This window comes from Paramormyrops kingsleyae, chromosome 18, assembly GCF_048594095.1.
Source record: "Paramormyrops kingsleyae isolate MSU_618 chromosome 18, PKINGS_0.4, whole genome shotgun sequence".
Classification (NCBI taxonomy): Eukaryota; Metazoa; Chordata; class Actinopteri; order Osteoglossiformes; family Mormyridae; genus Paramormyrops; species Paramormyrops kingsleyae.
Window position 1 is genome coordinate 13,088,832 of NC_132814.1, and position 25,583 is coordinate 13,114,414.

At 48.1% G+C, this 25,583-nt stretch overlaps 1 protein-coding gene across 10 annotated transcripts in view; it reads left to right on the forward strand.

The window, feature by feature from the left end:
* nbeaa (neurobeachin a) overlaps window positions 1–24,826 on the forward strand; it is a 174,111-nt gene extending 149,285 nt beyond the window's left edge. For 8 of the 10 annotated variants that reach the window (XM_072702183.1, XM_072702177.1, XM_072702175.1 and 5 more), the window contains 17 exons: window positions 1,816–1,933; window positions 2,042–2,144; window positions 2,373–2,488; window positions 4,549–4,661; window positions 7,981–8,121; window positions 9,574–9,693; window positions 11,012–11,164; window positions 12,774–12,941; window positions 16,906–16,995; window positions 17,778–17,970; window positions 18,586–18,657; window positions 18,796–18,951; window positions 19,536–19,706; window positions 21,015–21,116; window positions 21,510–21,706; window positions 22,104–22,255; window positions 22,569–24,826. In XM_072702183.1, the coding sequence (XP_072558284.1) occupies window positions 1,816–1,933; window positions 2,042–2,144; window positions 2,373–2,488; window positions 4,549–4,661; window positions 7,981–8,121; window positions 9,574–9,693; window positions 11,012–11,164; window positions 12,774–12,941; window positions 16,906–16,995; window positions 17,778–17,970; window positions 18,586–18,657; window positions 18,796–18,951; window positions 19,536–19,706; window positions 21,015–21,116; window positions 21,510–21,706; window positions 22,104–22,255; window positions 22,569–22,659 (2,256 nt within the window). In that variant the 3' untranslated portion in view covers window positions 22,660–24,826. The remainder of the gene's footprint in view (window positions 1–1,815; window positions 1,934–2,041; window positions 2,145–2,372; window positions 2,489–4,548; window positions 4,662–7,980; window positions 8,122–9,573; window positions 9,694–11,011; window positions 11,165–12,773; window positions 12,942–16,905; window positions 16,996–17,777; window positions 17,971–18,585; window positions 18,658–18,795; window positions 18,952–19,535; window positions 19,707–21,014; window positions 21,117–21,509; window positions 21,707–22,103; window positions 22,256–22,568) is intronic. The other 2 variants (XM_072702179.1, XM_072702180.1) reach the window with 1 other exon arrangement.
* The last annotated feature ends 757 nt before the right edge of the window (window positions 24,827–25,583 follow it).

Sequence of the window (25,583 nt, forward strand, 5' to 3'; positions counted from 1 at the left end):
ACGCTTAGGCCCATTTACACTGAATCCCTGCCGGTTCTGCGCTGTGTGCTGAGCGTACAGCGCCGGTCCTGCCGCTGGGACGCAGCCCCGCAGCCTGTGTGCCGCTTGTCTGGCTGCCTGAGCTTCCTCAGTGAGTATGATGTTACTTTCGTTTGGATGGAAATGAGACAGTGTATGAGATCAGCAGGAAGGCATTCTGACTGGGGCTCCGCTGCTGGGAATGTGTCCTCTGGAAGCGTGCCTTTTCCCATCTTTCAGCATGGGGGGTGGGGGGGTAGCCAGCCCCCCCAAATCCTCCATAGAACTCCCCTAGACTACTGTAAGCTTTCAACACCGTTTGTTCTGGAGGTGCTGGATGACCAGCCTAACCCCATGGTGTTATGGCCTGTTTTAGTAGCGAGAACAATCCAAATACCACCCCCCACCCCCCAAAGAAAAACATCATCCTCCCCCCTTTCAGTTGTCCTGCAGGAGCTCCATCTCCCGGGATAGAAACAGATACCACTGGTCATAGTTTACAGCAGGACTTTGTGACCCACAGGGGCAGCTTGCAGAGAGATCTGTTCTGTAATGATGTCTTGGACACAGCACCTTGATCCCTAGAACTTAATTAGAACCTGATGCTTGGGGTAAGGTTAACCAGCTGTAGGTTGGGGGGGGGGGGGGGGCACCTGTAGGCCAAACCTTGACTTTCACTTTGAGTTCTTCATTACTCCCTCAGAGAACAATTGTGCCGCAGTCAGCCCAGTTCTCCTGTCCTCTTGTGACCATTGCAGCTATTTGAGCAGGAGCATTTTGGCTTGGGACAATAACACTGGCATTTCTGACCCGTAACACCCCAGGCACTCTGTTTAACCCCAGGAGTTTGTGGATCTATTGTTCAGAATTCTGATTAAGTTTGATGAACTGTCATGTGACTATTGGGACAGAATTTAATTCGCTCTTTTCTCTGAGAGATTGTGTATATGTATGGGGGGGGGGGGGGGTCTCGTACATCACGACCCCCTTCCCTTGAAGCTGCAGTCAGGAAGCCGTGTAGCTTCCTAATGACCCCGCGCCTCGTCCTGTCAAGTCACATTTTTGTCGGGCACCGTTCTGGTTGGTAATGATTTATTCATCTGTGTGTGTGTGTGTGTGTGTGTGTGTGTGTGCGCGTGCGTGCGTGCGGGGTACAGTGCAGAATGAAGAGGTACGGGCAATATGTCGGATCAGCCGCACGTAACAAGGAATTCTGTCCAGGATGTCGACAACCGTGAGCGATGGCAGTTGACTAATACTCCTCCCCCACTCCGCCCCCTCCTCTCCGCAAGCTCACTGTCTGCCTCTCTGCCAGAGTCACAGAGATTTGCACCTTGTTAAAACTCGGGAACTACGCCATTACCACAGTCGCCGTGCCGACGGAGCCCGAAAACTTGGCTGAGAGCAGGGGTCAGTTAAAAGCAATTTTTAAAAAACAGGGTCCAGGTCATCTGCTTCTCAGAGCTCCCCATCAGTATCGCATTACTGCCAGCATAACTGAAGTTGAAAAGAATGCTGCTTTTGAGTAACTGCTAAGAGTCTAACTGCGGGTTTATATAAACATATGGTCTGAGTGATGGTAATCACGCAGTAATCATGGCTAATTTCACTGAAATCCGATCGCCGGCCGGGGCGACCACGTGTCAAACTGCGCTCACTTCACTCCGGTGAAGAGTCAGAAGGCTATTCGTGTTTCGTGTTCCCCGCCTGGCATGTCGGGGGTCGGAACATGGCGCGGACGTCAAACCGGGAGGCGCGGACATGGCACCGACGGTCCCCCTGTGCTTGCCTCTGCAGGTCTTGGCGTACTCCGAGGGCCTGCATGGCAAGTGGATGTTCAGCGAGATCCGGGCAGTCTTCTCCCGCCGCTACCTGCTGCAGAACACGGCCCTGGAGGTCTTTATGGCCAACAGAAGTAAGAGAATCTGGTCTAGACCCTCCAATTTGGTCTATCTTCGTCGTCGGTGTTGATTTTTGCACTATAACTAACTAACTATCCTTGGTATGCCCTCCCCCCTCCCAGCTTCGGTCATGTTCAACTTCCCTGACCAGGCCACAGTAAAGAAGGTGGTCTACAGCCTACCGAGGGTGGGTGTAGGGACCAGCTACGGCCTTCCCCAAGCCAGGTAGGGTATACTTGACACAAACCTATTAAAATCCACTCCGTGTGCTTGTTTCAGTGGGCGTATGTATCAGGCTCTGCCTGAAACAACAATATAGCATCATCTATTCTTGCGTATGTGTTCGGCATTTTCCCTGTAACATACCCCTACTGTCCCACCACTGTCCTCTGGCCGAGCGAGAAGGCATGGCTTGGGGGCAATGCTGGTCTGATTGTCCCTCCTCCCTCACAGACGGATTTCTTTAGCCACCCCGCGGCAGCTCTTTAAGTCCTCCAACATGACCCAGCGTTGGCAGAGGCGAGAGATTTCCAACTTTGAGTATCTCATGTTCCTCAACACCATTGCAGGTGAGTGCGGTCCCTTCCCACCCCCGTGTGTGTGCATGCTTGCGTGATTGATTCCCTTCTGCGTGTGCTGTCCCCAGGTGCTTTACCCCCCACCCCCCCCCACCCCCACCCCCCCATCACTGCCACCGATGACAGCCCCATCTGGAGCTGAGACTTTATTACACTCAACAAGGCGTTTTCCCTCTGTGTCTGGAAACAATAACAACAAAACCTCATTTTCGTGGCTCTGCCATCAAGCGCCTGGCAATAGGAGAGGTTGACAGCAAGCTGTGAACCCCCCACCCCACCCCATCCTGACGCTCCTGGGGGGGTTTGGCTGTCCCTCAGGGTAGGATTACACCTGCGACACCAGCGGAGTGGAGGCCACACTTATACGAAGGAGTCTTCATAATCACATTGTCCTTAGAAGCATGGTTTTTACAAATTAAGCTTTATCACGCCTGCCCTGAGCTTCAGAATTCACTTTCACACACTTGCCGTGGCATCACTATTTATTGAATGATTCCTTTTTAATAAGGCATACCGTATTTCCAGGTATTGACATAACTGGTATGCAGGTACGCATTCACCTTTAAAAATGATACATACTGTTACAACAATCGATTGCCACGCGCATCACTTTTAAAGGTGAATGTGTACTTGCGTACCAGTTATGTCAATCCCTGTGTATTTCCCAGCATGCAATGGAATCCCCTGAATCGTTCCCCTTGAGTTGTTCTGCATTTACTTTGACCTGTGAGCCCACGTCCTCCATAATCGGAGGCAGAGATTTATAGAGATGTGAGCTGCGGACGCCAGACGCCTTCACCGCCCCCCTTCTCGCCATGTGATCGCAAATCCATGGCCGCCGGTCGTCTAATTAGCTCTGGAGTCGCACTGCAAATGTGCTGGGAAAAAAAGTCTAATAACCCCCAGGGTGGGGAGGGATGTAGGGTGTCAGGGTGTCGCTGTCTCGTCATGACGGGCGCGATGGGGTTGGGGGTGGGGGGTGTTGTCATGCGGGCAGCGGGGCCCTAATTAAACGCTGCTTCGCCGTCATTAGCGTCCCCGTCACCCCGGTGCCGTCTCTGCTCCTGTCAGGCCTCCTACTCTGACCTCCGTCGGCCTCCCTCAGAGGGACCCACTCCCCGCTTTTAATATGCTAACGCCGTGTAATTAGCTTAGGTGCGTACCCAAGGAAAGGCTTCGCACATTTTGTGAGAATGAAGTCACGTGTCTATCACTGTGTCCCTGGACGGAAGCCCTCTGACTTCAACCCCGAGGGAATGAACAGTAAAAAAAAAAAAGGAAAAAAAAAACTGAAGAAAAATCTGCATATGAATAACTCATTAATACCCAAAATTCACATGTAGTTCATATTCTGACCACGGAGTGGCACCAGTATAGTTTTTCTCATTTGTAACACAACCACACATAACATACGACCAAGTAAACAGAGTAGATGGTGGGTGCAAGCACTGATCGCACTCACCCAAACAGTATGGGAGAATTCTCCAGATGACGTTTCAGTACCTTTGTGGTGGAAGGAAATATTCCAGAAATAAAATTCAGTATTCGAATATGAGAACGTATTCGATAGTTTAAGCTCTTGCAGCACTAAACATGGGCAAAACCAAAAACATTGTCAATTAAGACAAAAAAACGCTACAATGGCTTGAGATGGAGAGGCAAAGCTGTCGATGTGGGACATCTCCATGGTAACCTCCACGGCTGTCCCGTCAGGCGCTGTAGGACCGTTATGAAATAAACTTAAAAGGAGCTGCACACCACCAAGGAATATTTTCCAGTTGAGCTAAAACCTCAGTTTCAGCTCCCTATCGAATGGTTGACCACACTTAGTCTAACATGACTGGCTGTACAGATGTGCTGTACACGTTGTGAGGCTCCCAGATATTAACTTCCATGCCTTCACTTTGATTCACTTGTGAGGACAGCATCTCAGATGACAGGGTCAATATCAGGCTCAAGTCCTCTCCGTCGTGAACCCAACATTCTCCTCTCGCTTCATAGCTACAGCCCCCTCCTACCCTCACCATTCTCTCTCCCCCCCCCCCCCCCAGGACGGACCTACAATGACCTGAACCAGTACCCTGTCTTTCCCTGGGTCCTCACCAACTACGAGTCTGAGGAGCTGGATCTCACCCTGCCCGGGAACTTCAGAGATCTCTCAAAGGTAGGTCCACCCTGTGGCAGCTGTTTTCTTGGTCATCTGCTTCACACTCCATGTACACGTGTCCTCTTGTCTCATAAATCTGCATAAGAAGTGCAAGAAAAAAGGAGGGACGCAGTAAATCAAGTCAACCGAAATATATTTTACAAGAATGACAAAATGCAACGTTCAGCTTCTGTTGGGTATTAGTGTCATTTCCTAGTCTCTGTTGTTCCTTGTGAGTGGTTCCCACCTACCCTTAATTAAAGCACGCAGACGTGTCTGTTCCTTCAGAACAAGTTCACCTGCCGCACGGAGGCGTTTCACACGTCTCCCTCGGCCTCCGTTGTGACGGTAACACCAAATGACAGACGGGCCGCGTTCCTGATCTGGAAAGTACTGTGCAAATAATGGCAATATGAATGTCACTGGTGTACAAGTGACAGAATCACCGAACCTGGGGGAGGATGGGGGGGTGGTGTTCACATTGAAGAGGTACTTCTCGTCCATGCTGTCAGTCTCTGAGACAGCAGATTGGTTGTGACCACAATGCTCTTTATCTAGAGCTGTGTGCATCACATCCTGGATGCTCGATAGCTCTCATTACCGCAGTGTTATCTCATGGCTCTGGTTTATTGGACTGAGCTGAGGTCAGACAGCCCAGATTGAAGTATCATTGCTTCTGAACCTGAGAAAGAAACATCTAGATCCTAGACGCTTCCAGCAGATACCCACTGTACTCCTGTTTATCATGTATGATTAAAGAGGTAATTTTTGAGAAAGGTGAGTAGAGGGCTGTCCATTGTAGAACCAGGGGGGTGTTAAACAAAGCAGGATTTCTCAGTTAGCTGGGTTAACTTAGGCTAGAAGGATTGTCCAGTAGGAATGTTCCTTACCTAAACTCTTATTGGGTGATCATGACTTTCTAACTTAAGTTAAATGAGAAATCCTGCTTCATGGAACACCCCCAGGTCACCCCCCATCCTCATTTTTTATTTATCACCACCAAAAATTGTGTAACTCTATTGCTGTCATTGTCCTCTCAACATTTTGCCTACATACAGAGGTTCAGTTACTGTGCTTTTCGTTGCACTGACCTGGGAAGGACTGACACTGAAATATGTGCTGAACGGGCCTTAGTTTCAGATCTGGAGTTGAGGTTCTGGCCCGACAGCGCAGCGCCAGGCTTGCACTCTGACCGGCCCCACAGTATTTGAGACTCTCTGCGGCTACCTGTCCAGCCAGAAGCGGCCTCAGTGCTGTTAGTCTGGGCTGTTATCACCTCGTAAATTGCCCTGGATCCCAATAACCCCCCCCCACCCCCCCCCCCCGGGCCAGTCTGATCGTGTTAGCCTCACTGAGGATGGTTCTTAAAGGGAGATGAAAGGGAGGTCATACTATTCAAGGTAGTTCAGCCTTCACAACCCTTGGACCCCTGGGCCCAGTTCTCAAAACTGTGATATAAATTTGCTTCCCCAATTCTGACGATTGTTTTTAAACAGCAGAGGTCTTAAATCCCATCATGGAGCTCTCTGTGGATGTTTCTTTTCATTTCAGTATACTCGCTTAAATCCCATCATGGAGCTCTCTGTGGATGTTTCTTTTCATTTCAGTATACTCGCTTAAATCCCATCATGGAGCTCTCTGTGGATGTTTCTTTTCATTTCAGTATACTCGCTTAAATCCCATCATGGAGCTCTCTGTGGATGTTTCTTTTCATTTCAGTATACTCGCTTAAATCCCATCATGGAGCTCTTTCTTTTCATTTCAGTATACTCACTTAAATCCCATCATGGAGCTCTCTGTGGATGTTTCTTTTCATTTCAGTATACTCACTTAAATCCCATCATGGAGCTCTCTGTGGATGTTTCTTTTCATTTCAGTATACTCGCTTAAATCCCATCATGGAGCTCTCTGTGGATGTTTCTTTTCATTTCAGTATACTCGCTTAAATCCCATCATGGAGCTCTCTGTGGATGTTTCTTTTCATTTCAGTATACTCGCTTAAATCCCATCATGGAGCTCTTTCTTTTCATTTCAGTATACTCACTTAAATCCCATCATGGAGCTCTCTGTGGATGTTTCTTTTCATTTCAGTATACTCACTTAAATCCCATCATGGAGCTCTCTGTGGATGTTTCTTTTCATTTCAGTATACTCGCCTGAGTGTTTTACTCAGTGCTGCTGAAACTATTTGTTCCAGTTTTTATTCCATTTTTGCTAAGCAGTCTGAGCGATACACCCAGTTCTGTAGTGGTTTTGTGCGGCCTGTTTTGGTTTCGCTGGCAGTGCTGGGTCAAGATGGCTGCCATAAAGCCTTCGGAGGAGCCAGGGCCCATGATGAAGTGATAATGGCCACCTTTTGTCTGCCTGCAAATGCTGGGAAAAGCTGGTTGGCGCCTCTGGGTTTTCCAACAGTCGAGCTGCGTCTGCTGCGAATGACATCATCAGCGGGGGGCACTTGGGTGTGCAGCAGGCGCTCCTTATCCGCCATTCCCGCTGTCAGAATGGACCTGGAGCTGTGTTTGACATCAAACGCCCCCCCACCTCCCCCCATCGTCTAACATGTTGTTGTAAATGGACAAAACAATCTGGGGTTAAGCTGGGTGGATTACCTTCTGCCCCTATAGCCAAATCCCCAGGATGTCCCTGCAGATACCCCCGGAGAGATCGTTTTTTTGGGCTGCTGCAAGCATACTGGGGCCTCGCAGTCAAATCCTCACATTAAACCCTCCCGTCTCCACTGCAGCCATTAGGGGCCTGGGAAGACAGGCTAGACTCTGGACGTCTAGCGTGACTCTGCTGAATTTAGGTCAGCATATAGCGCCTACTCCGCCTCCCTGTTTCACCCCGGGACCGAGAGGCACCTCACGCAGAGGTTAGCGATGTCAGTCTGCGAGCTCAGTTTACAGCTCTGCTGCTGGGCCAAACTGTAGGTGGCACTTTTGGTGAGTCACCGATTGCAGCTTCAGAATTGCTAGGGGGGTGGGGTGGGGTGGGGTGGGGGGTGCAGCCATAAATAGAACTCCCTTTCCCAAGGAATATGCCGTTGCGTAACACAAATATGGAATTTTTGAATTCTTTGGACAAATCATCCATCCATCCATCCATCCATCCATCCATCCATCCCTTCATGCCTCCATTTTCTACACTGGCATGTCCTATGCAGGGTCTGGGGCCTATCCCAAAAGCTGAGGGCACAAGGCAGGAAATCCAGGAGAGAGCACCAACCCATCACAGACAAACAAATCATGAATGTGTGAATCCATCCAGCGGAACCAGATGTGATAATGAATTATTGTTCCCTCTCTCTCTCTCTCTCTCTCTCTCTTTCTTTCTGCAGCCGGTTGGGGCCTTGAACCCCAAGCGCGCCGTCTTCTACGCAGAGCGATACGAGACCTGGGAGGACGAGCAGAGCCCTCCCTACCAGTACATCTCCTTGTATTCTACAGCCTCCACCACACTGCACTGGCTCGTCAGGATAGTGAGTGCAATCCGCTGGGTCCCAAACCAAATCCATCCCATCGTCAGGCCTGAAGTTAATCCACTTCTTAAACCGGCACAGAAACCTACATATCATTCAGTGCAATAGATGTAGACCCAGAATATATACCTGACTGAAACTTGTATGATAAAACAACCTCTGGAGTCTTTTTGAGAATCCAGTGGAGTTTTGCAGTGTGCTTCACATCTCCGAAGGCCAAGTATGACAGATCCATATGTTGTCATGGCTACGGTGTGTTGGCCCCCCAGCCGTGGAGGAGTGGGTGATAGGGTTTTCTGTCTGCTAATCTTGTCCCTTTACTTGGTGGTTGAGACGCCAGACAATCTTCAAGCTGTAGGAAGGAATGGCTTCTGTTAAGAGCGGATGATGAGGAGGAAGTTGACGATGATGAGGATGACTGGTGCGAGAGCGCCATGCTTGGGCCCCCCCCTCGGACCCCACACTGGGCGAGGTGTCTGCCCTGATTTGAATCGCTTCTTCTAGGAAGGGAAAATGGGAGCCAATTAAAAGGAGTGATATGCAGAGCCTCCGAGCAGGGAGTGGATGTGATAATGAACACAGTTGCAGGCGTGTCATCAGGAGGCGAAGGGGCCGTCAGGAGGCGAAGGGGCCGTCAGGAGGCGAAGGGGCCGTCAGGAGGCGAAGGGGCCGTCAGGAGGCGAAGGGGCTGTCGAGGCTCTTGTGTTTTGTGTTTTTTTTTTCTCTTGGGAGTAAAAGGTCACAGAACAAGAAATACAGTAGAAGAGATACATTTTCTCTTGTTTTGTTGTTATTTTGTACCCGACTGAGACACATGATGCGGACACACCAATACTCTCCCTTCCTCTGTGTTCCAGTGGCCACGCTGCCGTCCCCCCCCCCCACCCCCCCCCGTCAGTCAGGCACATTCCACAATATGAATTAGCCATCTGGCTGTATGTAAACACTGATTGTCTGTCTGGCTGACGTTATGTAAATGCGTCTGCATATTTGCCCGTTTTATTTCATCACTGTCACTTGGTTACAGCTTACAAGCCGGAGTTTTAATCGCTGGAATCCTTTAAGGGCTGATTTAGCGCGACTTTGATCGGCTGAGTTACTGGAGTTTAAATCGAATTTAAATCTCATTTTAATAGTTCTGCTGGAAACTGTAGCGGAACCTGATTTCTGCGGCTTAGGGGAAGTTCGTTACCTTTCATGCAGCACGGCAGGCTGAACGCCTGACAGAGAAGCTTATTTATATCACTACAAATTGAATTTTTAAAATTGAATTCCAACCCCCGCACTTGATAGTGTTTCTACCATACTGCCATAGAAATTAATTGCTGTGTAAATCTGCATTAAACTCAATTTCCAGTAAGAAGATGGACTCCCAACCCCCCCCCTCCATTATCAGCAACTTTTTGGATCTCGTGTATTATAGTCGCTAAACCCCCTCTCTCTCCTGCACAGGAACCATTTACCACATTTTTCCTCAATGCCAACGAAAACAAGTTTGACCATCCTGACCGCACCTTCTCCTCCATCTCCCGCTCCTGGAGAACCTGCCAGCGGGACACGTCTGATGTCAAGGTGAGGAGAACAAAACTGGGCAAATTTACAGTGTGTTAAAAGAACCACAGTGATAGTGTCTTATTCCTAAAATTTATTATACGGACTAATAACCTAGTGAGGGAATATCAGAGTTAATGAACAGAAGGACAAATTCCTTAGGAATTTTCTGATTACATGTGTCACCTTCGCTAAATATAATTTAAGATAATAACGCATTTTTTAGTGTCAGCTAAATTATATCGTATGTGAGGCCAGCTGCCATGAGAAGTTGGGTCAGCAGGACAGAGGTCAGGGCAGAACTGATCATTGTCCCAGGCATCCCAGCGCCGCTTGCAGAAAGTCTTTCCAGGCTGAATTTGCGTCCTCAAAATCCTGCAGTGGTTCTTTCTCCCAGATTCGTTGATAACACAATCTGGATGTGGGCTAGTTGTGTATTCAGAGTACCAGAGGTGAATAGTTCAGGTCCAGAAAGTAAAAATCCAGACCAAGATTTTGTTTCAACCAACCTGTCACATACTCTCTAACACTTACTTAACAGCACAACTGGTTGGTTGCAACAAAAGCTTGGTCTGGATTTTTACTTTCTGGATCTGAACTATCCACCTCTGCAGGGTTCTGTTAAACCCGCCTTCTGTTAAACCATCTAAACACTGCTGGCAGGGAGACCTCCCACAGCTCAGCAGAGACACGTTTTGACAGAGGTGACATAATGTAAAGTGATACACTTAATGACCACTGGCCAGAAATGGGCTCTCTGCGGGTTAAAATCTCCTGAGGGGGGATGGGGTTGGAGCTGTGGATGAGGCAGATTAGAGGGGCTGTGGTGAGGCAATCTAGGTTTTTTTCAGGGTTTCAATACCCATTAAAGTCGCCTTCTCAAGTTTTTGGGTGCATATTTGTAGAAGACCTCCTAGAGCAGGCTGCTGAGCACCATGAGTTGAGGGTTTTGGGACATCTTCAGCACTTATTTGTAATGGGGTTTTCTGAACCCTGTATGGACACATGGGTCTCCTTACTGAGATTCTGTGTTATCAGAAATCTTGCTCTGACACCTTGAAGCTACAATGCCGTACAGTGTCATAGAGCCAGAATGGCACCCAACATTCCCGCTTGCAATGGATACCAGCAGGAATGTAGTAGAGCCATAATGGCTGCCAGGTGGAACATCGTGGGGTTAGAATTGCTGCTGGCAAGAACTCTGTTGGTAATCTGCATGGTAATCAAGAAAAGAAGGTTGTCAGGTCAATATGGTGCTCAGCTAAAATGATGAACTGGAATGGTGTTTAGTCAGTAGGTCAGTTAATCCTTTGTGATGTTTTTTCTTTGTCGTTAACAGGAGCTCATCCCTGAGTTCTACTACCTCCCGGAAATGTTCGTCAACAGCAATGCGTACAACCTGGGGCAGAGGGAGGAGCGGGCAGTGGCGGGCGACGTGGGGCTGCCCCCCTGGGCCAAGAAGCCGGAGGACTTTGTCCGTATCAACCGGATGGTGAGTGTCCCGGCCGTAGGGATGGCCGTGATCGGTGCTGTCGGGCTCCTGCGGAATCGCTCCCCGTGTCTTTAAAGAAACAAGTGACTGAATGGGCACTGTGTCCTGCTACTTCTGACTGATCCACAAAGCCCCTATGGAAGCTATGTGCCACCCTGGCCAGCCCAAGATGACAGGGCCATGATGCAGACTGGACTGCCCTGTAAGCCTGACAGCTCATGGGACATGCTGGGAATGTATCTCATCGTGTCAGGGGGGTAGAGCAGTAGGGAGGTGTAGATCTCACAGGCTCTACAGAATGCATCTTAGGTGCCACATACCCCATTCTTGTACTGTCTTTATATCCTTTTACTTCCTTATTATGCCCGCTTCCTTTTCTCAAGCCCTATGCATATTTCCTTACACTACTTGAAATCATTCCCTGGACTCAGTACTTATACTCTGTAGTCGCTTCTTATAGTCCTTATAGTCTTAGTCCTTACATTTTCTGTAATCACTCCCTGTAATCAGTCCTTACACTTTCTGTAATCACTCTGTACCCAGTTCTTACACTCATAAGAACATAAGAAATTTACAAACGAGAGGAGGCCATTTGGCGCATCAAGATCGTTTGGAACTCTCTGTAATCACTCCCTATACTCAGTACTTAAACTGTCTGTAATCACTCTCTGTAGTCAGTCCTTACACTCTTTGTAATTGCTGCCTATACTCAGTACTTACACTGTCTGTAATCAGTCTTTGTACTCACTCCCAGTGCTCCCTGTACTCGCTGCCTTTACTCACTGCACCCAGAGGCCAGTTGCTTGCAAACCCTGAAACGAGCGCAGACCAAAGGCACAGATCCAGGGTGTGATGTGGAAGGGGTGTGTTTTGACTTATTAGAGTGTCACACGAAGGCAGAGGACTCACAGGGACTGGTACCCCGATAGTCACCTGGCCGCTGTCGTTCAGGTGCAGACCTATGTGAGGACGACAGTGAGGCTGTAATGTCCGGAGTGTGTGTGTGTCTGTATGTGTGTCGAGCTGCAGTATTGTGTCTTCTGGAGTAGGAGAGAAATAAACAGCATTGAAAAAGAACAAAGCCACATTGTTCCATCGTACTTTCCTCCTTTCTCCTCTCCCCCCCCACCCTATTACTGTTCTTTCTTTTCATTTCATATTCATTTTTCTCTTCATTGTCCTTCTCCTTTGCCCCCCCCTAATCCACTCTCTGCTTCCTGTGGTCCCCAGCGTTCCCATCTCTTTGTCTGTCATCTGTTGCCATGGCGACGTGCCCCACGGGCACCTCGGCCCGTGCCGTGTTAGCCGTAGCACCGCCGTCACCGGCAGGGTGAGACAGGGGCGAGCGGCTCAGCGTGTTATGCCGAGCGGGCCGGCAGTGCAGGAAGCCTAGCAAGCTTGTCTGACGATGGCGCCCTCCATGTCAGAGGTTGCCATGGTGATGACCTCAGCCTCTGCGTGTCATGTTCCTGAGGCTGGACGCATCCGCCTCCCTGTGTTTACAGCATAACCCTGTTCTTCTCTGCCCAGATGCTCACTTGTTCATGGCTCCCTGCTTTTTTGTCTTTCTTTTTGGACTTAATTGCCCCCCCCCTCCCCCCGCCCCCAGGCCCTGGAGAGCGAGTTTGTGTCCTGTCAGCTCCATCAGTGGATTGACCTGATTTTCGGCTACAAGCAGCGAGGCCCTGAAGCGGTGCGCGCCCTTAACGTCTTTCACTACATGACCTATGAGGGCTCCATCAACCTGGACAGCATCACTGACTCCCTGATGAGAGAGGTGAGCCCCCCCCCCCCCCCCCGCAACCTTAATTAATGGTTCGGTCTGGGTGCCACATGAAATTTCATTTGCTTGTAAAAGTGGCAGTCATATGGGGGATTCCAGAATTACTCAACATGTGGAAAAACAACAGTTACTTGTATAAATAACATTGATAATAAGTATGGTTTGGAGAAAAGGATCATTCTGGTTACAAGTGAGGCTTGAACACAGTCATTCATTGGAAGAAAAGCAGCTCTCAGTGTCAGATGTTTCATTACAGGGAGCGACTGAGATAGTTGACTCACTGTCCAGCGGTGAACAGGCCTGTGTTGGTTGCGGTGGTGTTGGCCGGGGTTGCGGTGGTGTTGGCCGGGGTTGCGGTGGTGTTGGGCGGGGTTGCGGTGTACCTGGGCGGGGTTGCGGTGTACCTGGGTGGGGTTGCAGGCAGGTTACTGCAGGGTAGAACAGAAGCTCTTCCCATCATATCCTCTGCGGAGTTGTAAGGGCCTGACCACCTCAGGTAAGCTCTGAGAGGCAGGCTGCTGCCCTCCCAGTCCTCCACGGACTCCGTTAATGCCAAGGCTCCAAAGCCGGTGAGCCTACAGCAGCTGGCCTGCAGCACTGGGCCCATTCTCAGCTCCTCCCACCCGCCCGGTGACACTCACCATCTGCTCCGTCTATAACAAACCATTCATGTCCTGCCAGCCGCACTACTATCTTTATCCAGCGAGCAGCATGCAGGCCCCATAGAGGCAGGTAGGCTGCCCTGAGTCCACTCTGCCAGGGTGGGGTTGTGTGATAGGTGGGTACCACTTACGTTGGGTCGCCTCTCTTTGGGGGTCTGAATCCTCCCTCGTTCTGTGCGTATGGAGTTTACACCTCCTCTGCATGTTTGCGTGACTTTCCTCCTACATTCAAAAAGATGCAGTTATGCAATCTAGTATAATTTAAGAGCAAATTTCCCAAACTCATTCTTTCCATAGGAAACATTTTCAAAAAAATATCTGTGGGCATTTGAGAAAAATGTTAGAAATGTTTAGAAATGTAATGAAAGCTCTTTTGTTGGATTCCATGAGGACTGAGTGAGTTTTGGTTCCCAGTAGTGTAACATGATGATAAGGAAGCTTGACTTTAGGCTGTTGGAGGTCTCATCTCAAAACAACAAAAAATGGTGTGTGTGTGTGTGTGTGTGTGTGTGTCGGTGTGTCTGCATCTGTGTGTGTGTCGGTGTGTCTGCATCTGTGTGTGTGTGTAGCCTATCCAGGGTGTCTCCCTTGTCTAGACTTACCCTAACCTGGTTATGGAAGGTGGATGAATGGTTGGATGTATATTTGCAGTGTTCACTGTATTACATACCAGGAAGTCTAATTGTGCAGTGACATTTGTGTGTGCAAAGTCTGACAAAATCTCCTCTAGACAGATCAGCATGTGACATAACATATATGTGAGATGGATGCGTGTTTGTGCTGCATTTCCTGCCCAGTGGTGGTACACCATTCACTGCATGATGGCTTAATTAAGTGGGTGGAGCCATCTGTCAAATGGCAGACTGTGGCGGCCCTGTGGGCCGCACCCTGCCGAGTTTGTCCTGGTGTGATGGGTTTCCTTAAGTGAAAATGGTGTTTAATCGTATATGGGAGCATGTGAATGAAATATGTTGAAGCAAACGATGGGAAATTCGCCCTGTTTAGCAGACAAAAGCCACCTCTCCTGCAATGGCACTGCTATCGAGCAGGTAGTTTTCATGCATGTCTTCTCCTGAACCTGCAATGTTTTAAACTGGGGAAACGCAGATGTATGTGTTTCTGTGGTCTCACATTAAAATTCATGCCCGTTAGCTGATGACATTTCTCTGGAGGTTAACGAAGGCGAGGAATCACACCTCTGCCTGCCGCCACCCTCATTCCGAAGCCCGACGGCACCCAGCTCAGCGGTGTTAACGATGTCACAGTTTCGCATGGTTTTTGTGTCCTGGGGGACTGAGACGAGAGCCCCCACCCCCACCCACTGGAGGGCTCCGCTCTCAGCCCCTGCTTTCAGGTGTTTGAGTGATTGAAGTCGTCATGGGTCCCGGCACCTGGCTTCCGCCTGCTATCCGGATGTAAATCAGCCGCCAAACCTATGGAAAGGTTACTCTCCAGAGTGAGAGGGAGTACCACCCCCCGTCTGTGGAGGAAATGACTGCTGATTGGTTCCATATGGCCTTGGATCTTGTGATGGGTTCACTGTATTTCAGCCATGAATTGGGGGGGGGGGGGGTTGTCCTGTAATTGACTGGCACCCCATCAGGGTATAGGTCTTGGCACTCAATTATGACCCTGACCGGCTAGTTGTGTGTGTGTGTGTGTGTGTGTGTGTGTGTGTGTGTGTGTGTGTATATATATATATATATATATATATACACATACACACACAGTACTATGCAAAAGACATTCGTAGAAATGAGGCAGTCAAGGAAAATGAAAATACACAAATGGCCAAAGATAATTAAGCAATCGAGTTTTTTTCCAGGGTGTGCAAGTCATATTAATACAGTACTGTGCAAAAGTCTTAGGTAGTCCCACAAAATGATTCTTAACTGATCTTTATGTTGGTGTAAAACTATGATGTTATGTCATCTAGCCATCCAACAAGATATCAGTAACGTTCTGGAGAACAGAAGTTGTGTTGCTTTTCATTTGTATATGATCTAATGTTATTTTTTTCTGAGCAAATATACACTTACTACCCTGATAAATAATCAAAACATTTTCTTTGACTCCCTGAGACTTTGGCACAGTATTGTATACCTTTGAATTACTTATACATGCACACACACCTACAACAGTATTTTTGTTTACTTTCTGTTCTTTATGTTTGCCCTGTTCCTTACCCACAGCAGTATTTTCGCCTTACAAGGAGCGTTTACAGTCTGAGAGTCACATAAACACTTTCTTTGACAGATGTTTTTCCTGTTGTTTTTCAGAATATTTCTGCTTCACCATATCCCCATTTCCCATACCCTTCGGACCCATAATGCACCACGGGAACATTCTTTTCCTTAGAATCCTTCCTCTCTGTCAAACACGCCCTGCCCCCAAGTGGCCTGTTTTGGTCCACGCCGTCCTGTCAGACCTGGTTAGTTTCTGTTGGTGGGGCCTTGCTCAGCTGAAGTGCACTAATGGGGGTTGGCTCCTCTCCTCCCTGTTAACACTGACGGACAGGAGCTCTGCTGCCTGCCAGATGGGAGATTGTGGGAGCGGGAAGCCCGGTGACCCGACCCAGCATGTCCCCCTACACACCCTCACTCGCACTTCTCCCCCACCGCTAGTCCTGGATGAAATTGGGGGGTGCGTTAGCCTATGGCACTCGATTGATGTTGTTGAAGTGTATTGACTGTGTGTACAGATTCATTCCACTCCTCTTTCCATCCCTTCTTTCGTTCCCTCAGTCAGTACGTTTACATGCACAGCTAAGTCAAGCTACGGTTAAAGCTCAATGACGGCATTTAATTGGACTGCTGCCCTTGTCCCAGTATACATGCATGGGAGGGGAATCGATTTATTGACTGAAGTATGTCTGACTCCGCTACGATAGGTGGCGATATGGCTCCGCTCAGCTTGTTAGTATTGGGCTTTTTCCGGTTGACCTATTATGTCACACACGTAAAAAAAAAAAAAAATCTAATTAAAAATGGGTGCAAATGAAGTAACACAAGCTTTAATTGTGATCCGGTCGGAAGAACAGATGCAACAAGATCAGGACAGACTTATGTGCAGAGTGCTTAAGGCAGTATGAGTCTGATTGATCGTATACATGCGGGAGTAAATCGACTGACAGTTGCATTACCTGGGTGAGAAATTCGGTTTAGTACGATTTCAGTCGGACTAACATGTTTTCATGTACTTTAAAAGTCCAGTTTTAGTTGGACTAACACAATAATTTGATTTCCTTAGTGTGCATGTAAATGTACCTTCCAACTCCTCTCCCCATTTCTCTACAGGCTATGGAGATCCAGATCCAGACCTTGGGACAGACCCCCTCTCAATTGTTAATTGAGCCCCACCCACCCAGGAGTTCTGCCATGCACTTGGTGAGACCCCTCTGAATGCCCAACCACCCACCACCCACCACCCCCCATCCTCATGCCTCATGTAAACTAAAACTGTGCTTCATTCCACACTTTCGTTTTCGTGTTTCATGGTGGGAGGGGCTGAGTCACATGACTGCAGCAAACAGAAGCAAGAATCCGTAGAGTTCTGCAGTTTTTCGCTGAGTCATGGATCTTAACGTTAAGTAGAGATCTTAAGTGTGCAACAAAAGCCAATGTAATATAAACTCACTTGCAAATACAATATAGTGACTGGATTTCCCCGATGGGAGCCAGTGAACACTGCGTAAGGGATGAGGTGATGTAGGGGATTGTGGTAGGAAATGTAGTTAATATCTGCTGTTCTGTCATACACTCACTCACACTCAGCATTGCTCTTGGGCATCTGGCTCCACGGACTGTCCCCAGCTCGTGAGTGCCGAGTCGTCCTGCCCAGCACGTACCTCGTTATCAGCCTGATTTTTGTCACTCTCCATCTCCGCTCCACCTGATCCCCTCTGGCCCTCCTGGTACCGTGGGCCGGAAGGTGGACCGGACTCGGAGCTGGTACCACTCTGTAGGTCACTCATGCCACAGCCCACCCCCAGGCCTGCTGCCCTCCCCAGTGTCTGTACCTTGTTTTACCTCAAAACCTCCACACTAATTGCCTCTCTCCATTCTGTCTCCCTTTCTCCTATCGCTCCACTCCTCTCTCTCCTTACCTCTTCTTCCCTTCATCCCCCCCTCCCCACACATGCTCTTCCTTTCTCTCTTCTACTCAACAGTGTTTCCTTCCACAGAGTGCCCTCATGTTCAAGGACCAGATGCAGCAGGACGTCATCATGGTGCTCAAGTTCCCGTCCAACTCGCCGGTCACCCACGTGGCGGCCAACACGCTGCCCCACCTCAGCGTCCCCGCTGCCGTCACCGTCACCTGCAGCCGCCTCTTCGCCGTCAACCGCTGGCACAACACCGTGGGTGAGTTCAGGGTCGTGCCGCCAGTGGTGAGGGCTCTACACCTTGGACCAGCAGTTCCTCAGCTCTTGTCACTGGGGCCACCTTGTTTTGTCTACCCCAGCGTTAACACTAGTGAACACTAATGTCCCTAGGAGTGGTGTATTGTGGGAATCCGCATTTTTGTGTGCGACAAAGAAGGGGTCTCGGTCATGCATGTCGGGTACTGTGCATTCTACTGACTATGCATGTAATACATACAAGGCTTTTTGCACGACTGAAACCCGTTTTTGTTGCCGGAATATGTCTCCCACCCTGATATTACTCTGGCACAGTGTCCCCTTAATGGTCTTACTGTTGTGTTTTCTACTCATTGCATAGTAGTCTTACTAGGTTTTGCTTTGCTTGGAAGATGTATAGTTCGTTCTTGCTCCAGTATGGCATTCACTGGAAGCTCATCATAGCTGCACTCATGCCTAGTCGACTCCTTGACAGTGTGTATGTTGATTATATGCTTTTTGCCTCACTTGCAAGTTGCTTTGGACAAAAGTGTCTGCATTTTACTACATGTTTATGTGATAGGTACAAGGTATGTGTGTGTGTGACAGACACTGAATGAGTGTCCTCATTGGCTGGTAGGTCTCAGGGGAGCTCCAGGATACTCTCTGGAACAGGCTCATCATTTGCCGATTGAAATGGACCCTCTGATTGGTGAGTCTGTGATGTACCCCATTGGGTACCAGAGTAGGGGGCGGGGTTAGAAGTGATGCCTGCATTCTCATTGGATTGAATAATTTCCAGCCTCTGCTCAGTTGACCCACTCAGTAATCTTTCTCCCTTCATCATCAGCTAATAATTCTGGGATCAACAAAAGGCAGATCACAGACCTGGTGGACCAGAGCATCCAGATCAATACACACTGTTTTGTGGTGACAGCCGACAACCGCTACATCCTGGTGTGCGGATTCTGGGACAAGAGCTTCCGCGTCTACTCCACGGAGACGGGTACGCTGAGGTGTTCCCACCCCCGTCCAGACCCCACTGCAAAACAGGGGCTTGGTTGCACAAATGGAATTGATCACTCTGGTGGGGGAAATGGAACAAATTCTGTAAACCAGTTCTGTGTACCGATTAAGGCAGTGTTTCCCAACCCGGTTCTCGAGAACCCCCCAGTCGGTCAACATTTTTCCTGGGCTAGACTGTCTGGCAGGGAGCTGGGAGGGAGCAAAAATGCAGACGTCTGGGGGTCCCTGAGGACTGTGTTGGGAAACACTGGATTAAGGTATTTGGGCTATTTTTGTGGCATAATACAATTAAAAAGATAAAATGAGCGTCTTTTTTGCCATTCTGAGAAAAGCATGTTTAATGTGCAGCTGAGACGGCATTCTGGGAATTCTGCTCTCTTGGGAAAGCCGCACGGAGACTGACTCTCAGGCTTCCATGCCCCATGGGTGTTAAGGGGCAGCAGAGTATCATTAAATGATCTTCTTGCTATTGGATGTAGATGTCAGGCAGAGCGATCTTCAGCTGTGACTGGTTGAGGATGGTGGGCGGAGCCTTCATGTGGCTGTGCCCCTCTTCACCCTCAGGGAAGCTGACCCAGATCGTGTTCGGCCACTGGGATGTGGTGACGTGCCTGGCCCGCTCCGAGTCCTACATCGGGGGCGACTGTTACATCGTGTCAGGGTCCCGGGATGCCACGCTGCTGTTGTGGTACTGGAGCGGAAGACACCACATCATCGGGGACAACCCCAACAACAGTGAGTTGGTCACGGCCTTGAAAGGCAGAGGACTACAAACACGGGCCACGTTTTCCAGGCCCTGAACTTAGACCAGACATTGCTACCAAACTGTAACAGCACTGTACACTTATAAACACATTGTTTGCTGACCATAATGTTGCACGGGTCCTAATAGATGCCAAGTCAGGTAATCAACCCTGAAAAGCGTACCACTAACTTGCAGTGTGAAACAGTGTGAAAACACTGTGAAACAGCGTCACGAACACAAGTACACAATAGGGACACTGTGTAAAGTTAGCGTGGAGGAAACACCGGCCGGTTCGTGAACAGCAGCTGACTGCGCACTGGTAGTAATGGAGGTGAGGAGGATTAGCACTGGGGAGATGCGAGAGATCCTTGTGTTACTTGGTGTCAGACACGTCAGCTTCAAAGGCTGAGGTGTCGCCATTTCATTATGTTTTTTTTTTTTTTTTTAACGAAATTAACAGAAGAACAGCCTGTTAGTTAATTAAGAATTTCAGCTCGGTTGCCTCCAATTAGTGGTGGGGGTGGTGGTGGGGGGAGGGTGAGGGTGGGGGGGTCACGATTCCTTTGTCTTGCTTCCAGAAGTGAGTTAATCGGAGTCCCCCGGCTATGCGGGTTAACTGCTCACTGCGCACTGTGGAAGGAAGGAAAGTAAGCGAGCAGTAGCTGCCAGGGGACACGTCAGTGAGGAGCGGAGAACCACGGACAGCAAACAAGCTGCCGCACCTGAATACTGATCAGCGATTGCTGTGATACATGTTTCTGTCCATTTATGCTGATGTTTTCCAGTGCTTGTTCTAATGGAATGATTATCCAGTGATGCTGTCTAAAGGTTCTTTTTTTTGGGGGGGGCGGGTGTATAAAACATATTGAACCCTGCTGGAATAATGTTGAGAATGTTTCCTGTGGTTCACTGGTCCACGCTGCGTGATGACTGGGTATCAGTGCTGAATAAAAGACAGATTGGTGCCCTCTAGTGGAGAACTTCTGATTTGCGTATACAAATAATCTTTTTAGTGGAGTGATCAGCAGGTGCCAAGGAGTGCATTGCCACTGTACTTTTAATTACTACTTTAGTTTGTATTGCACTGAACTGAAGTGGTGGAGCATAAACTACATTTAAAATACACACTAGGTTTAATTTAAAATGTAAAGTTTTCAGTATACAAACTAATTATAGTACTACCAACGGATACATAGAACAATACCAAATTTAAGCTTCAACATAATTTCATGGCTGTGTAAGAACTCAAATGTTTACCAGCTAATATAAAACCTCATGCCCTGTACTTTATTCCCCAGGTGACTACCCTGCTCCGAGAGCGGTCCTGACTGGCCATGACCATGAGGTGGTCTGTGTGTCTGTCTGTGCCGAGCTGGGTCTGGTCATCAGCGGGGCCAAAGGTCAGACGGCAGAACCAGTCCGATTGTCCTCTTCAGTCACATTTATTCAAATGGGACAAGAAGTGCTTAGCATTGCAGAAATTGTGGAATGTACAAAATGTCATTAAAAATGTCCACTTCATGAAAGATAAAAGAAACTGAGTATGGAAGGCTGAAGTAAAGTCGTAAGCAGTCGCAGTCATGCCTAGACTACAGTGATTTTCACTTAGTATCCATTTTGCTTAGCAACCTGATTGCTGTAAAATGCGTTAAAATGCATTTAAATGCATCAGTACACCATTATATGAAAATAACTATATTTACAAGTTTATATGTGATGCTGCAATCCTGCTGAAGAGACATGAGTAATGTGTGTGTGTGTCTGTGTGTGTGTGTGTGTGTGTGTGGGGACAGAGGGACCCTGCCTAGTGCACACTATCACAGGGGACCTGTTGAGGGCCCTTGAGGGCCCTGAGCACTGTGTGAGGCCCCGTCTCATCGCCGTGTCCAGTGAGGGCCACTGCATCATCTACTATGAGCGAGGCCGCTTCTGCAACTTCAGCATCAATGGCAAGCTGCTGGCTCAGATGGAGATTAACGACTGCACTCGGGTACGTCCTCCACCGGCAGCAGTGTGTTATGTTACCACTTACGGAACTCGATCTAGGGGCAGTCAAGCACAAGCTCGGACTCCAGGAAGGGTTTCTCATACTAATGTGTTTCTAGCAGTGGCTGTGATTAGGGCGTAGCAAAGAATTCTGGCTACCCTGATGTATTTTTCCCAACTGGGCTTCCTCCAGTCTAAGGCTCCCCTCTGGCGAGCAGTTATGGGGAAGTTACTCACAAAAGTAATCTATAACAGAGAGAGGTGGAAAGTCCAGGTCCAGAAAGTACAAATATAGACCAAGGTTTTGTTTCAACTAACCAGTTGAGTATAAAGAGTCAGAGACACAGAGTACTCAACTGGTACGCCTTTCCCTTGAAATTATTCTCTGCCTCCCCCTGCAGGCCGTCCTTCTGAGTAGCGATGGACAAAATCTAGTGACAGGAGGAGACAATGGGGTGGTTGAAGTGTGGCAAGCCTGCGACTTTAAGCAACTCTACATCTACCCTGGATGTGACGCCGGAATCCGTGCCATGGACCTATCTCACGATCAAAGGTCAGATTGCTTCAACTTCCTGCCTCCACTTCCTGTCCACTCACTCATTCATTTAGGCCCTGTTGATTTCAACAGGCTTTGTGTGGGGTGACTAACAGGGTGTTGTAATGAAAATTGCACTAATGTAACACTAGGCGTCTTGGTGCATGTGTTTGTCAGGGCTATGTAAGGCTGCATTATTACAACCCAGTATATAAACGTTTGACACAGCTCCGAATCATGGTGTCAGCTCATTGGCCCTTTAGTATGTTGTCAGCATGTTGTCACGTCTCTGATTGGTGTGATCTGATGCCATTGCTTTCACCTACTGCAGGACGCTGATCACAGGAATGGCCTCTGGGAGCATCGTGGCATTTAACATCGATTTTAACCGATGGCATTACGAGCACCAGAACCGATACTGATGGAGGGGCAGAGGATGCTGGACTGTAAGCTCACCCCCTTAATAAACCCCCCACTCACCTCACACCTCTGGGGGCCATGGCCGGGTGGGTAGTGGACCCCCACCCCCCGGGCAACCTGGAAAGAAACTGACATGAGAGAGAAGAATATTCGAGAAACACAAAACTCACACATTTAAAAAAGACATTTAACGAAGTGTGACATTTACCAAGACTTCGGTGACCCTCCCAGCTAACGTCCTCTAGGGCCCGGTAATAGGTATCTGGTCTAAACGGCTCCACCTTTTCTTTTCTGCGTGTTTATTTCTGCTCTCCCCAGCTTCACACCAGCTGCGTTTCTGTTAGTGCTGCATGTTCACAGGGAACGTGGTCAGACCACCGTGGTCCTTGAGGTTTCAAACCTGAGGAGGATGGTCATTTCGTGACAGAAGTACATATGAGATTGACGAAAGTGAATGTTACAGGTGTGCAAGAATTTCACCAAAGACACCTGTCCTGTTGTCTTATCTAGTCGTAGTTCATATTTCAAATATTTCCCCCGTGATTGGTGTCCTATCCTGTACCCTTGTACCCTTGGACACCTGAATCACGTCTGAACACGAAGAGATGTCTGTCAAACTCCCCTTTTAGTAGAAAAGTTGTGTTTTGACAGACATCCTTCGGATTGGCATACTGAGATTCTGAGGGCAGATTACTCAGGGGACCGATTTCACACATCACTGTGGGCGCAATGGTCAAATATACAGTGAAAGAAGCCAATCTACTTTGGTTCCTTATGTTTTTGAGGTGAAATAGTCTGGCAGAGTGTCACCTCTGTGACATAAAAAACAAACATATGTCTGGAGGAAAAACATTTGTTCCTCTACTTCAACATAGCATTATTTGTGGGATTTTTTTCTTGTTAATTTCTTCTTGTCTTGTCCAACTTTATTTATTACTCATTTACTATAAGTAAAATATTTTACTGTTGTGATGAAGGTGAAAAAGATGGTGACTGACGATAATGGAAGACTGTGTCTTACTTTGACGAACGCTCAGTGGAGGTCAACTGAAATAATGTCTTTTTGCTGTATCTGGTGGCCGTGCTGCCATGGAGTACTGTACTTGGGGTACACCTATAGCCAGCTGCCATGGAGTACTGTACTTGGGGTACACCTATAGCCAGCTGCCATGGAGTACTGTACTTGGGGTACACCTATAGCCAGCTGCCATGGAGTACTGTACTTGGGGTACACCTATAGCCAGCTGCCATGGAGTACTGTACTTGGGGTACACCTATAGCCAGCTGCCATGGAGTACTGTACTTGGGGTACACCTATAGCCAGCTGCCATGGAGTACTGTACTTGGGGTACACCTATAGCCAGCTGCCATGGAGTACTGTACTTGGGGTACACCTATAGCCAGCTGCCATGGAGTACTGTACTTGGGGTACACCTATAGCCAGCTGCCATGGAGTACTGTACTTGGGGTACACCTATAGCCAGCTGCCATGGAGTACTGTACTTGGGGTACACCTATAGCCAGCTGCCATGGAGTACTGTACTTGGGGTACACCTATAGCCAGCTGCCATGGAGTACTGTACTTGGGGTACACCTATAGCCAGCTGCCATGGAGTACTGTACTTGGGGTACACCTATAGCCAGCTGCCATGGAGTACTGTACTTGGGGTACACCTATAGCCAGCTGCCATGGAGTACTGTACTTGGGGTACACCTATAGCCAGTTTCTCATCTGCATACAGTAAGACAAGTGAGTTGAAATCCCAGTGAATTGATGAAGTGGTACTGGCGGTTGACAGTCTGGAAATATATTATTAATAATTGACGCAGCTAGTTATCTGTCAGTCCCCCAGTGTTGCCCAGGGCTCCTTAAGGTTTTCAGGTTAAAAGTTCTGAGTTTGGAGTAACGACCCAGACCTTGACTCGGTGAAACTGCTGGTTGAATTTCATATCAGCTTCGCAGATCTACTTCATTGCCGTTAGTCTCTTTGGATGTAAAAACAACACTGGATGCTGGGGTTAGCAGGGTTAGTCCTGGGCAGAGCACACTTCCGTTTGGATGAACTGAAGCCCAATACGACCATGGGATGGTAAGCAATATCAAGTTTTGTAGCGTAGGGTGTGCAGACATAGATAGGGTTGGGTCTATGGTTCATGGGGGGGGGGGGGGGTGGGTCGATGGTGTGGTCTGGATAAACATGTCTGCACCCACACTCAGATGTACGTGGACACACACAACCACACTTGAAGATGGTTGATCGCATCCAAAAGTGATGAACTGAACTTTTTTTTTTTTTTTTGGATCTGTATAATCCTAAAGCTATTGTAACCATGTTTTATTGCAAAGATGTAAAATAGGGCGTGTGAATTCAAAGTAAAAAAAAGACAAATAAAATATGCAAAGTACCTGATGATTCGCCTTTTTTGCCATAGGTATTTGTACAGAGGTCATCCCAGACTGAACACGGTGGCGTCTTTGCATGGTAATGAGGCTGATGGGTCAGGACTGTACAGTTAATTTGGTTTATTTATATATTTTTGCTTTATAATTTGAAAGTCATGCAATCCCACTGCATTTCATTTTTAAATGGTGCACTGGTTGGGATATATTCTAATATAAGAGCGGCACTGTTTCTGTTATCTTAAAGTACTGTTTTGTTTTGTAATTAATTCCATTTGGTTGGAAAATACTTCTGATTGCATAAGTTAAGTCTCTATCTGCTGTTTTATGTGTACGTCGAAACTTAAATTTACACGAAGTGTTTGTTCAGAATCGGTTAAATATTAACTGATGCCAATATATAAAGATCAATAACTGTAAATTAAAAGAACATGGTTTCCTTTTTGTCGTATTTATAATAAAACAATCAAAAACAATACTGAGATTTTTTTTCTCCTGTATGGGTAATTTGTTCAAGGTGGATTT